The following is an 11086-nucleotide window of genomic DNA, read 5'->3' as shown; positions in this document are numbered from 1 at the left end:
CTAGTGAACTCCTCAAAATGGTATCGATGTAAAAGGTACAAAGAAGATGAATGGAAGGTAAATTTAAAGGAGAAAAAAGAAGAATGAAGAACACAATGTAACCATAGGTTAACTAACATGTTAAGAAGAAAAAAGGATATACACATATACATAGGGTTAATTAAATAACAACCGAGTGAGATTGTTTTTTTGTTATGTGGCTGCACCCGGTTAGCGCTCTTGGTGACTTGGTGAGCCTATGTTGGACTTGGTATCAATGAGAATGACCAATTGGCAGATCAGATGAATAACCTGTTATATCATAGAAATGGGGATACTTTTTCTGAAGAAGACAGTTATGCAATTGAGAATCCATTTGCAACATCAAAACTCAACTCAATTTTTTGACTGTTATGACAACACGTACATCCATACGATTATAAGATTTGGTGAAGTAATTGCAAAGTTTCGAAGCTTCTTTAGCTCCCAGAAGCTAATAAAGCAGAAGAACATAATTATCTAGAATTTCTTCCGCTGTAAGAATACATTCCAATACGAAAAGTTGAAAGAATGATTACAATAACGGAACTCAGACTTCAAAGTTGAAAGAATGGTCCAATTGTCAACATGGAAAGCTCCCAATGTAGCCGAGATTTGAATCGAGTTGATACGTCTACTCGAGTTAGTAGAAGGAGAAAAACCAACAAACCAGTAGTGCAGCTTTCTAATCTTCTGTTGCACACAGACGCTCTGAAAAAAACATTCAAGAAAGAATTGAGGAAATGTCAGAGACGGAGCCAGTAGCACTTCATAAGAAGAATCTTGATTGTTTCGAGAGTGGCTCAAGGTGAAGATTTTTGGGTATAAAAAGAAAAGATTTCTTACTTAAGTATTCGTAGGTCAATATCATCGTGGTTCCCCAAGCCGACATGCTAAAGAATCTTGGGCCCAAACCCCTATAGAATCCTTTCCATCCATCTTCTGCTAGCAGAGTTTTCACCACTTGTTTCGCTGAAGGTCTATTTTCTTGATGTCCCATGACCTGCACAGAGATTTACGGTTTTGTATAGTATTAATTTCTATGTAGCAATACCCACAGACCACAGTTAATCTAATTGAGAACCAAGACATCAGGCCCGAAAGCTTGTTTATATTCAAGACAGTTAAAACAAATGCAAGTAAAATCAAGTTTTATTATGAACGGGCTAAGATTTAATACCTGCAGTCGCGTTTTGATTGTGTCTAACGGTGTTGTAATTGAGGATGCTGTTGCACCAGCGATAATTCCTCCAGCAGCCTGGACCAGAACAATTTTTGACTTACTAGGAGCAGCAGTCTTCGCATCCGAGTCACCACCATATCCTAAGAATCTGCTCAACAGTTAGCATATATGGGATCAGTGAAAATTCTATAGCTTTGACAGCAAATCCAAAAGCAGATATTGGATCAGTCATTTAGAATTTCGGGAACGACTGAAATGTCCAATCAAAACTAACAATTGTAACTATCATCAATTAATCAGATTATTCATATGTCTAACCTCCAGATAACACGCTGGCTTGATCCATAGCTAGCCCACCAAGCAGCACTTGAAGGAGAATAGGTCATAACAGACAGACTAAACCCCCTGTATAATCCCCTTACACCATATGACTTAATGATTTTAGTGGCAACATCAATACCACCAGTATATTTAGCGTGACCTGAGTATCCTTGTACCATCAACTTTTGACTAACCTGCAGAAAATATAAGAAATATGGTTTTCAGCAACTCATAGTGATAAGAACAATCACAGCATGCACTGATATTTAACAAAGAGGTTTGTGGTGTAAAATACATACAACATCAATTGGGACAAAGACAGCCTGTGAGAAAAGAGAAGCTGTCATGCCGGCAATTCCATTAGCAATGGCAGCTTTTGTAGGTTCACTTAGCTCGAAAGGTGCAATCATCTTAAACGCAGAAATCTTTGTGGTCTCAAGAGCAGTTAGAAATATAATCCTTGCAGGTACTGCACCTGTAATTACAGTACCAAAACCTCGATACAGACCAGGAACACCGTCATTCTTCAGTATTCCTTTTATAACAGAGAATGCACTCCTCTCAGCAATTTCTTTAGAGGCAACTTGAAGCCTTGTTTTCACCACGGAAACAGGATACAGAGCTACAGTAACACCAGTGAATAGGCCAGCACCAACAACGTAAAACCTCCTTTTGTCAAGCCTGTAAGTAAAGGAAGGAGAAAGACCACAAATGATTAAAGCTAGAATGAAGATATCAAGTGTCTTCTTCTCTGTAACGTACAACCACCTCAGATTATGATAAACACTAAAACAAAGATCCAAATGCATACGAGATCTTACACCAAAACAAAGATTATGATAAACACTAGAGAAACGAGTTTTTACGAACCAAATCAATATCTGAAATCGAGCTACTCTCATGAACTAGGGAGCCCTAGAACCAGATTCTTCCCAATAAGAAATGGTGAAAATCTTCAATTACATCCACCAAATGATTCCATCAAAACAACGCGAGATATCCAATTTCATGTATTGATAAAATTCACCGAAGAACCAATCCAAAATCACAAAAACTGGATCGAAACAATAAATTCGGACTAATGACGAAAACGCCAGAGAAACAAAAATCAATCGGAAGAAGAAAACAAGCGGATCAATCAATAGGGAAATTGAGTAAAAAAAACGAAGAACGTACTTGTCCCAGTTAATCTCTGTCTGACCAAACGATACGCGAGCACTCGGTGGCGTGTTCATGACTTCTCTCTCTGACGCTGCGAGACTGAGTCTGAAGCGAAATGACCTAATCTCCCCTACGACTCAGGAAGACATCTGGAGATCAAAGCAGAAGATGATGAAGAAGAGGATGACGGCGAAATTGTAAATTTCTAATTGCAGATTTCTTGGAGGCAAATTCAACAACAAACTCTGAGATTCGTCCGTCGTCGTCGGGAATAAAGAACAAAAATATTTTCACACATACAGGAGAAAATTTTAAAACGCAAACGCGTTTTTACTTAATCTAAGTTCCGCGTTTGGTCAGCAACAAACTTTATTTTTTTTCAATCAAAAATTCAGATCTCAATCAAAGAGCATTCATTTGGCCATTTGGGGATGGAAAATACTTAGGTTCACTCCTAGGGTGAACCTTCTTGTTCACTTCTTCCTTTTCAACCAATTAGAATCTTCTATACATTATTTTATTTAAAAGAATAAATCAAAATTAAATTAAAAGCAAAATAGATTAAGGAAACAAATTCTGTATAATTTTTTTAAGGAAAGTTAAATATTAGCTTGGTTTAGATTTTACAATTAGAATAAAATAATATATCGGTTTAGGTTTACAAATAACGTGATTAGGGTTTAGATTTTACAATTCAGACAAAATTATATGTCGGTTTGGGTTTACAAATGAAGTGGTTAGGGTTTAGATTTTACAATTAAAACAAAATTATATGTCGGTTTGGGTTTACAAATGAAGTGGTTAAGGTTTAGATTTTACAATTAAAACGAAATTATATGTCAGTTTGAGTTTACAAATGAGATGGTTAGGGTTTAGATTTTATAATTAGAATGAAATTTTATATCGGTTTGGGTTTACAAATGAGATGGTTAGGGTTTAGATTTTACAATTAGAATGAAATTATATATCGGTTTGGGTTTATAAATGAGATGGTTAGGGTTTAAATTTTACAATTAGAATGAATTTATATATCGGTTTGGGTTTATAAATAAGCGGTTTAAGTTTTTAATTTTACAGATTTTGTTTCCTTATTTTATAAGAAGGTGAATGAATAGGTTCTTAAATGCATTATGACATGTTAGATTCTCATTGGCTAAAATAATGAGAAGTGAACAAAGAGGTTCACCTTAGGAGTGAACCCAAGAATTGTTATTTGGGGATTTAAACGCCACCGTGCGGGACTGGTTTCCAGATTATTTTTTTTTTTCACTGTTATATAATAATAACATCATTTTAAAATACAGTTACTGATTTTTTTTTGGCCAAACACAGTACTGTACCTCTATAAAGTATTTTTGTCCAATATATAAAAAAGGTAACTCTATAAGTGTCTAATTTCGATAATAGGTCAAATTCTTATCTTATTTTCAAAATACTATTCTTGACATAGATTTTTTTATAGAATATATACTTTAAAACTAATGGAGCCATTTCGGACAGATAGGAAATTAGAAAATATCTTCCAACAAAAAAGTGTCTTCCCAAACAAAACGCCGTTTTTGACCTTTTATGCCTTTTCGGACCAACGAAATATAACACACAACGCGAATTTGTTGAAACGCGTCAATGCGTGTATAATTAAAGAACCGGGCCCTAATTGGGCTGAATTTATTTATTTGAGCCCAATTAATCTACTTTCTAGCTTTCTAGCTTTTTGTTGTTTTGCCACTTTCTCAAATCAATCATCAATGCTTCACTTTTACTGTTTCACATGAGTGATCAAAAGAAGTACAAAAGTACAAAACCAATAATATATCAATGGCGTCGGTGACGGTGATGAAGGTAAAAAAAAAAATTACACATCTCTAATCATATTCTCTAACAAAAAAAAACCCCTTTTTTTGATCTTTTAACAATCTTGTTACAAAAAAAAAAAACAGTTCTTGTTTAAATCACCAGATTGTGATGAATAGAAGAAGAAGAATGGTGAGTGAGAGAGAAGCAAAGCTTCCTTGTGCAGAGTTTGGTAGAAAAGGGTATGAATCTGGTGGAGGTAACATACATTCATCACCATTAAAGTACACTTTTCTCGGAAAAGCCCAACCTTGCTTGAAAGTGAATGTCTTTTGATCTTTCTGTAGCAAAACCTCTGATTGAACATTCCCTGAAGGTCCAGCTTCCATTAATAGATCATTGTAAAACTTGGTTCCAAAGAACATTCCAGTATCATCTGCATCAATAAGAATTATTTAGTCTTTTCAGTGTCTGGTTTTAAAAGTTGAATAAGTTGTAACTAGGAGAGAATGTTACTTATGGATCCATAAGGAGAAACTGGTTTGTAATCAAAGCTGAAAACTTGAGTCACGTTGTTGAGATTTGGGTGCTGAACTGCTAAAGTCCAGAGTGTATGATTCATCCGGTAATTGAAATTTGTGATAGCTATCTTCACTCGCCAATAGTCTTTGTAGTTGGTTTTAACGTGCCAGTGGACTCTGACAGGGCACATGTGATGTGTGCATTGCAGCAAAGGAGTGTTGTCTTTTTTCGGTGTGTTGAGACCTTTCATGGTTAGAATCTTTGAATCAGCCCTGCAAGACAATATTGGTAATGTCTTTTTCAGTTTAGGAGATAAGAAAAGGTTTTGAGTTTGAGTGATTTGTGTTTTCTTTTTGCTCACTTGACGCAGCTCTTTTTGTTTTCGCAACCACAGGCACAAGATGGGCAAGGAGTTATGGTGTCGTTGTAGAAAGATGAGAAGGAGACGCAACAGCTTGGATGCTTTCTGGCTAGAAACTGTGAGTATGTGCAGGTAACATTCCATGTCACTGCAGCAGAAACATATGTTTGAAATGTTGTTTAGAGATCAACGATGCATATGATATAGATGAAGGAAGCATAAACTTCTTCAACTAAGCTCTGTTTAAACTTACTCAAGGCTTGTGTTTTTCGCCGTTTATCAGTTGTGAGAAAAACGGTAGATGGCACGATTTTGGCTGGACCACAAGTGTAACCAGGCCCAGGACCAAGCAATGTGAAGTTCTTAGGAAGCTTGACTGTCTTGTTTGTAGTTCCAGCCAAACCAGCGCTAATTTGAAACTGTGATACAGCGGCTGATGGATCTTGACCCCAAGCTCCAATTACACCGCCTTTGCAACAGTTTGAGAACTGTTGATTGTAAGGCACACCTGGCAAGAGATCAACGACCGTGGGGGTTTTCTTACAACAATGAGGTACATTTCCCTTGAACTTGGAACAGTCTCCTTGTTCTGTTGTTTGCGCACCAACCATTGACCAAATCACTTCTTTCTTTGCCCATGTCCAGCCTAATGTCCAACCCGGGTTTTGTATGTGCCGGTATACTTGGAAGTTGTTCATAGTTACCGTTGCCTGCAAAATGCATATAATATATAGAGATGATGAGAGTTTGTACAAGTTTCAAATTTGCATACATGCATTCACAAGCGCAGGAAGCATTCATACCACATAGCCATCTGCTGTCCAGGACATGATATCCCATTTGATTGTAACGTTTCCACTAGGGTCCAATGGATCATATGCAGCTGTAAAGCGAAATCACAGAATAAGAAGAATAATTTAAGGTGTTGCAAATAGCTGGCAAAAATGTATGTTCAGGACTTACTTGCGCTAAAGATGATCATGAAGAAGAAGCAGAGGAAGAGCCTCATCTTTTTGTAATTTCCTAAGAAAGATTTAAGGAAATTGATTCCAGATATGGTACTTTAACTTCAGGAATTTGAAATTGATGAGTTTATGGATTTAAACAGAAGTTTTTCACAGATTATAGAAGAGTTTTTTTGCTTTTTGGTGTGAAGATGGGCTTTACCTACTTCTTGTTGCATTCTCCAAATTTATTCTTTCTTGATTCCCATAACTTTAAGCAATGTTTATGGTGAATGATAATAAAACAGCAACAGAAACTGACGTGTTCTAGTCCGAACATAACATCTCAACTGTCTTTTCTTAAAAAAAGAACAGGAAACCCCAATGATTTAGAAATGAGAAGTGAGAAAATAACTTGGGATTGAAGATAAAAAAAAAAGTGGGACTGGCCATGAGTCAACTTCTGACACAAACATATCTCCCAACTTAGCTTACCATCTTCCTAAGGATTCCTGTTTTCTCTTAAAGAAAGCAATGCATGAAAAGTCTCCGCAAAATTGAACTGACAAAAAGAGGCCAACACAAAGAAGAATGACAATTTCAAAAAGATCAGCGGTCAAAAAGAACTCTGTGAAGAAAACACAATCGGTCTGCCTTTGAGATGAATATATCGGTCTTTCGATCGATGAGCGCTTCTTCTTCTGAGAAATCTTCAGACAAATCTTTCAACGAACAGTCAATCCCTGAGTACCTGATGATGCCTCCTCTGTTACCTTATTAGCTTGGATTGTGTTAATTACATTTGTAATATTGTCCTGCATAAACACAACCAAGAAACATGTTATTATTACATAAGCATTCACAATATCACATAAGTCTAGAATTGCAGTTTCCTGTTTTACCCGCCATGCTGCAAGCTTTGTTCGAAGAGACTGCCACTGCTTTTGACCAAAATCACGCTCCGCACAGCGGCTGAAATATGAACAAGTATGAAAGTATGAGAATGTGTGACTTTACACATATGAACTGATAGAAAAGAGTAAAGAACTTGCCTGACAATTACAACTTGGTTCATCTGATCCATCTTACAATCAACCAATTTTGCAGTTATTGCCTTAACCACCCACAATTCAACCTCCTCTTCATTTACCTGTAACCCATACAAATTATATGAGTTTGAGAAGCAACGAAAAAGGTTCAACGTTTAAAAGTATTGTTCAAGCAAAACAAGTTAACCTGTAGAGTGTTCTTGATTGAGGCATACGATATTTTTCCAGATTCATCTGAGGCCAGATCTACTAATGACAACAATCTCATCTTTGCTACACAGTCTTCCTCGACAAGCCCTGCAAACACCATCTATGGCTTATTATGCTGAATACTTGAAGATTCTCTGAAGGCGCTTTATCAAATTATGATAACCGGTAAAGGGATAATGAGGACAGTACCATAGGTTTGCAGAAATCCTGAATTCGCATTTTGGAATTCCATGTATGCATCCAGCCTCTGGGTAAGAAAAATCTTTAGTAGATGGTAAACTAGTGCATTGTTAGGATCCTTCTCCAATTGTACGACGGCTGGCATGTCTAATAAATCACACTGCATATCAAAATACAAAAATCATGGATGTAATTCCAATATGAAAAAAGACTTCACTGAACAAAAAGCAGTAGTTACACTTCCAATGAAAGTAAAAGTCATTAGCAACATTTGAATGAAAACGCTTTATGAATTATGATACCTGAAATATACTGGGAGCCTTGAAAAATTCAATAATAGCTCGTACAGCTTCCTCCTTGGCTTCACTCATGACCTGGGCATCCTCATTGGAGAAAGTGGCCAAATACTTTGTCACAAACTGAAGAGATTCTTCAGCCAAACTGAAATATTAATTAAAAGAAAAACCATGAGTACCTAACCTAAGCAAAAAAAAAAAGAGGTCAAAGAAACATACCTTTTATTTTCTCTCAGCACTTTAGGAATGGCAAGAAATACTTCCCGCTGATCTTTGATGTCAATATTCCAATCTTTCAAGAAGCTGTCAATCTTCTTAAAGGAAGGCACTATATACTCGGTAATCTTCCCGTTTACAGCCAGTTCCAGAGCTTTCATATATACTTGAAAACGAGCATTAGGGTGGTCAAGCATGTTATAGAGATTGAAGAGGCTGCACACAGCAACAAGCAACAGATGAGAAACACAGAACACATAAATGAAACATATGATCAAAAGACTCATACGATGCATTAGCTCAAAGAGTAACACGATCATACATTTTCAAGCGCAATGAAGCTTTATCATCAGGCTGTTGAACAACCTTAGAAGTAATAGCTTTCACCATTTCAAGGACTTCCTCAGGAGTTTTCACATTCTTCACAAGGCTGCAAATTATGGTGTAGGTACACTCAAGATCTGATAAGAGGCAAAAAAAAAACATTAGAAGAATTATGCACTAATACATATATTATAGTAGAAAAGGAACTAATGATAAATGATGACCTTTCTCAGAGATCTTGGTTGATACCAAGTCAGCGGAAGTTACCATTAAAGTTGCCAAATCCAACCACCTACAATCTCTTATAGACTCCTCTGCTTCCCTACATAGCCTAGAAACTTGGGGCTCTGAAACCTAATTAGCAAAGATTAACTTAACACTGAGGCAATTTTTTAATTAAAACAAGCAGATCAAGTGAGAGATTGCAAATGGTCATAGTAATATAGAACACTAAATTTCTCAATTCAGCCTCCATTTCTATCATCACAACGCCTCATCAATCAATAATTCAATACTGTGGCAAATAAGAGATCATAAACCCCAAAAGTACCTCGGGACCAGCATCGGCCCAGGCAAGCTGGGAAGTAAATCGAACAATGGCGAGCGAAGGATCTTCCTCGGAGGTGGGAACAATCGTCGTCATTCTCTTTCTCTGGTTTTTGAATCTCCTCGACTGAGTCCTTAACGCTAATCCTAAATCCCTAGCGCAAGTTCTACCAATTCAACAGCTGAGCAACAAAGGAACGACTGATAGGGGGAACCCTAGTCGATGCTTAATGTTTTCTGTTCGGTTTATAATTAAACCGGATCCGGTCTAATAAAAACGACGAGGGAAATTAACGGTTTTCCGTATCCAACGGCTCTCCGTGTATTATAAATTAACGTATACAATCTAACGGTCATGATCAAATCGTATAAATTATCTCTCGGCTAGTTTTATTTGACCAAGGGTCTAGTTCCTCCTCAGATCGGAAGATTGTAATTGTTCTTTTGGTTATATAATCTCAAATAACAATTGTTCCATGTGGATTGAGGTGAGGCATCAAGCCACATAATGAGATAAAAACACCAGCCCAAATCGTTTCGACTTGGAACATCCATGTTAATGAGATCACTTGTAGAGACTCTTGTTTGTATACAAAAAAGGGTGACGAATTTCATGAAACTGTTAATATTTTGTCAATCAGATGGTGACTGATAGATAAAAAAGCCATAAAAGGAACATGAAAGCTACTGTAAGATGATCGTATTATGGATTCAAAGATTCAGGAACGTAATCTTGAACATTTGTAGATCCAATAGGAAAGGTTTGGCTTCTAGCTTTTTGCAAGATTCAAGTTGACATATCCTTTTTTTTTTTTTTTTCAAGAACACAAAGAAACGTCCAAATCCAAAAACAATCCCCACAACCAGTTTCAAAGGAAAGGGAATAAATTAAGTTACAATTTTTTTTACAATTGTTCGTTTTCAACGGATCAAATGCTGAGAGATTGTCGTACATGGTAATACAAATCATTTGTCACATCCAGATGGACCAGAACCACCAAACAAGTAACCAAGAGAAGATCCTCCACCTGGTGCTGCATGAACCTTCGTAGATGGTCGCTCCTGTATCTCAAAACCAATACAGACATTTTTGTTAAATTCCAAATCAGTTTCCATTTCGATTCTCAAATGACAAATACTATATGTCAAAAAACCCTTATTACCGTGAGGAAGTTGCCACAGTTTTGTCCATCTGATCTGTAGTAATTGTTAGGACTTCCTCTCACACCAGCCGAGACCTCACCGTCACCGGTCTTATTTTTATCGCCCGTGGTTGTTGTGGTGGTGGTGGTCTTGGGTCTGCCTCCAGCTCCATCGGTGGTTGTTGTGGTAGTCGTGGTCGTGGTAAAGCTAGTTTTAGCGTTGGGCTTGGTTGGTTTGGAAACAGGCTCGGGGGAACCAAAAAGATAACCGAGAGAGCTCTCTCCACCGCCGCTGTTAACTCCTCTAGCTTTACCCATTTTCCGGCGAGAATATTTCGCCACCGGTTCTTGAAAATCTAACAATGTGTAACATTGAACAAATCCATATCAATATAGATCTATAACGTATTTGGATCATTATGAACCATTAAAGATACATAGGAGAGAGTGTATTCGTTGTTTACCTTTGTTTGTTTTTTTTTGGTTTGTTTCTTCTTCTTCTTCTTCTTCTTCGATTGGCCGCAAGTTAAGGCAGAGGAGAAACAGAGGAACAAGGAGATACGCACATGAGAATGTGTTTATATATAATTTCCACGTGTAAGATAATGTGTGGTGAGAAATAGGCGTGAAGTTATGGTACGCACGTGTGGGGTTAGTTGTTTCTTGAAAATCGATTGAATTTTAACCGGTTTTCTTATTGGGTTAACCCGGTTTAAGGGACCAAAATTAATCATAAGACCAAAATTTTAACCGGTTTTCTTTTTATTTTTCATTCATGTTGGTCCAAAAGCTGTTTACAACCATTTGTGTTTATATATT

The 11086-nt window shown here is 36.9% G+C and overlaps 4 protein-coding genes across 4 annotated transcripts; all 4 read right to left on the bottom strand.

The window, feature by feature from the left end:
• On the bottom strand, nt 391-2984 carry LOC104769808 (solute carrier family 25 member 44-like). The gene is made up of 6 exons (XM_010494104.2): nt 2699-2984; nt 1822-2203; nt 1520-1716; nt 1199-1349; nt 865-1021; nt 391-729 (listed from the first exon to the last, which is right to left on the bottom strand). Exons 1-6 carry the CDS (start codon nt 2755-2757, stop codon nt 704-706), a joined length of 972 nt encoding a protein of 323 aa, XP_010492406.1. The 5' UTR covers nt 2758-2984; the 3' UTR covers nt 391-703.
• Nucleotides 4473-6562, bottom strand: LOC104769807 (COBRA-like protein 4). Its single transcript, XM_010494103.2, has 6 exons — nt 6324-6562; nt 6164-6243; nt 5614-6070; nt 5361-5508; nt 4994-5271; nt 4473-4913 (listed from the first exon to the last, which is right to left on the bottom strand). The coding sequence occupies exons 1-6, from the start codon at nt 6367-6369 to the stop codon at nt 4636-4638; spliced, it is 1287 nt and encodes a 428-aa protein (XP_010492405.1). The 5' UTR covers nt 6370-6562; the 3' UTR covers nt 4473-4635.
• On the bottom strand, nt 6630-9337 carry LOC104769806 (eukaryotic translation initiation factor 3 subunit M). Its single transcript, XM_010494102.2, has 10 exons — nt 9130-9337; nt 8804-8933; nt 8578-8716; nt 8259-8471; nt 8046-8184; nt 7753-7903; nt 7541-7650; nt 7357-7454; nt 7207-7276; nt 6630-7119 (listed from the first exon to the last, which is right to left on the bottom strand). Exons 1-10 carry the CDS (start codon nt 9220-9222, stop codon nt 7030-7032), a joined length of 1233 nt encoding a protein of 410 aa, XP_010492404.1. The 5' UTR covers nt 9223-9337; the 3' UTR covers nt 6630-7029.
• LOC104769805 (protein SPIRAL1-like 4) lies at nt 9918-10655 on the bottom strand. Its single transcript, XM_019242139.1, has 2 exons — nt 10289-10655; nt 9918-10187 (listed from the first exon to the last, which is right to left on the bottom strand). The coding sequence occupies exons 1-2, from the start codon at nt 10583-10585 to the stop codon at nt 10092-10094; spliced, it is 393 nt and encodes a 130-aa protein (XP_019097684.1). The 5' UTR covers nt 10586-10655; the 3' UTR covers nt 9918-10091.

The sequence above is a fragment of the Camelina sativa genome, chromosome 20 (genome assembly GCF_000633955.1).
Source record: "Camelina sativa cultivar DH55 chromosome 20, Cs, whole genome shotgun sequence".
Lineage (NCBI taxonomy): Eukaryota > Viridiplantae > Streptophyta > Magnoliopsida > Brassicales > Brassicaceae > Camelina > Camelina sativa.
The sequence above is the reverse complement of the archived record's forward strand: the minus strand, read 5'-3'. Positions and strand labels throughout refer to the sequence as shown.

Excerpts from the sequence above, each read along its gene's own strand:
- LOC104769808 (XM_010494104.2), bottom strand. The coding sequence starts at position 2,757 with ATGAACACGCCACCGAGTGCTCGCGTATCGTTTGGTCAGACAGAGATT. Across the intron at positions 2,204-2,698 it reads ACAGAGATTAACTGGGACAA|GCTTGACAAAAGGAGGTTTT; the intron begins GTACGTTCTTCG and ends CTTTACTTACAG. Across the intron at positions 1,350-1,519 it reads AGCCAGCGTGTTATCTGGAG|ATTCTTAGGATATGGTGGTG; the intron begins GTTAGACATATG and ends ACTGTTGAGCAG.
- LOC104769807 (XM_010494103.2), bottom strand. The coding sequence starts at position 6,369 with ATGAGGCTCTTCCTCTGCTTCTTCTTCATGATCATCTTTAGCGCAA. Across the intron at positions 5,509-5,613 it reads GCGAAAAACACAAGCCTTGA|TGACATGGAATGTTACCTGC; the intron begins GTAAGTTTAAAC and ends TTTCTGCTGCAG. Across the intron at positions 4,914-4,993 it reads TTCTCCTTATGGATCCATAA|ATGATACTGGAATGTTCTTT; the intron begins GTAACATTCTCT and ends TTATTGATGCAG.
- LOC104769806 (XM_010494102.2), bottom strand. The coding sequence starts at position 9,222 with ATGACGACGATTGTTCCCACCTCCGAGGAAGATCCTTCGCTCGCCATT. Across the intron at positions 8,934-9,129 it reads GGGCCGATGCTGGTCCCGAG|GTTTCAGAGCCCCAAGTTTC; the intron begins GTACTTTTGGGG and ends TTTGCTAATTAG. Across the intron at positions 8,717-8,803 it reads AACCAAGATCTCTGAGAAAG|ATCTTGAGTGTACCTACACC; the intron begins GTCATCATTTAT and ends GCCTCTTATCAG.
- LOC104769805 (XM_019242139.1), bottom strand. The coding sequence starts at position 10,585 with ATGGGTAAAGCTAGAGGAGTTAACAGCGGCGGTGGAGAGAGCTCTCTC. Across the intron at positions 10,188-10,288 it reads ACTGTGGCAACTTCCTCACG|GAGCGACCATCTACGAAGGT; the intron begins GTAATAAGGGTT and ends TTTGAGATACAG.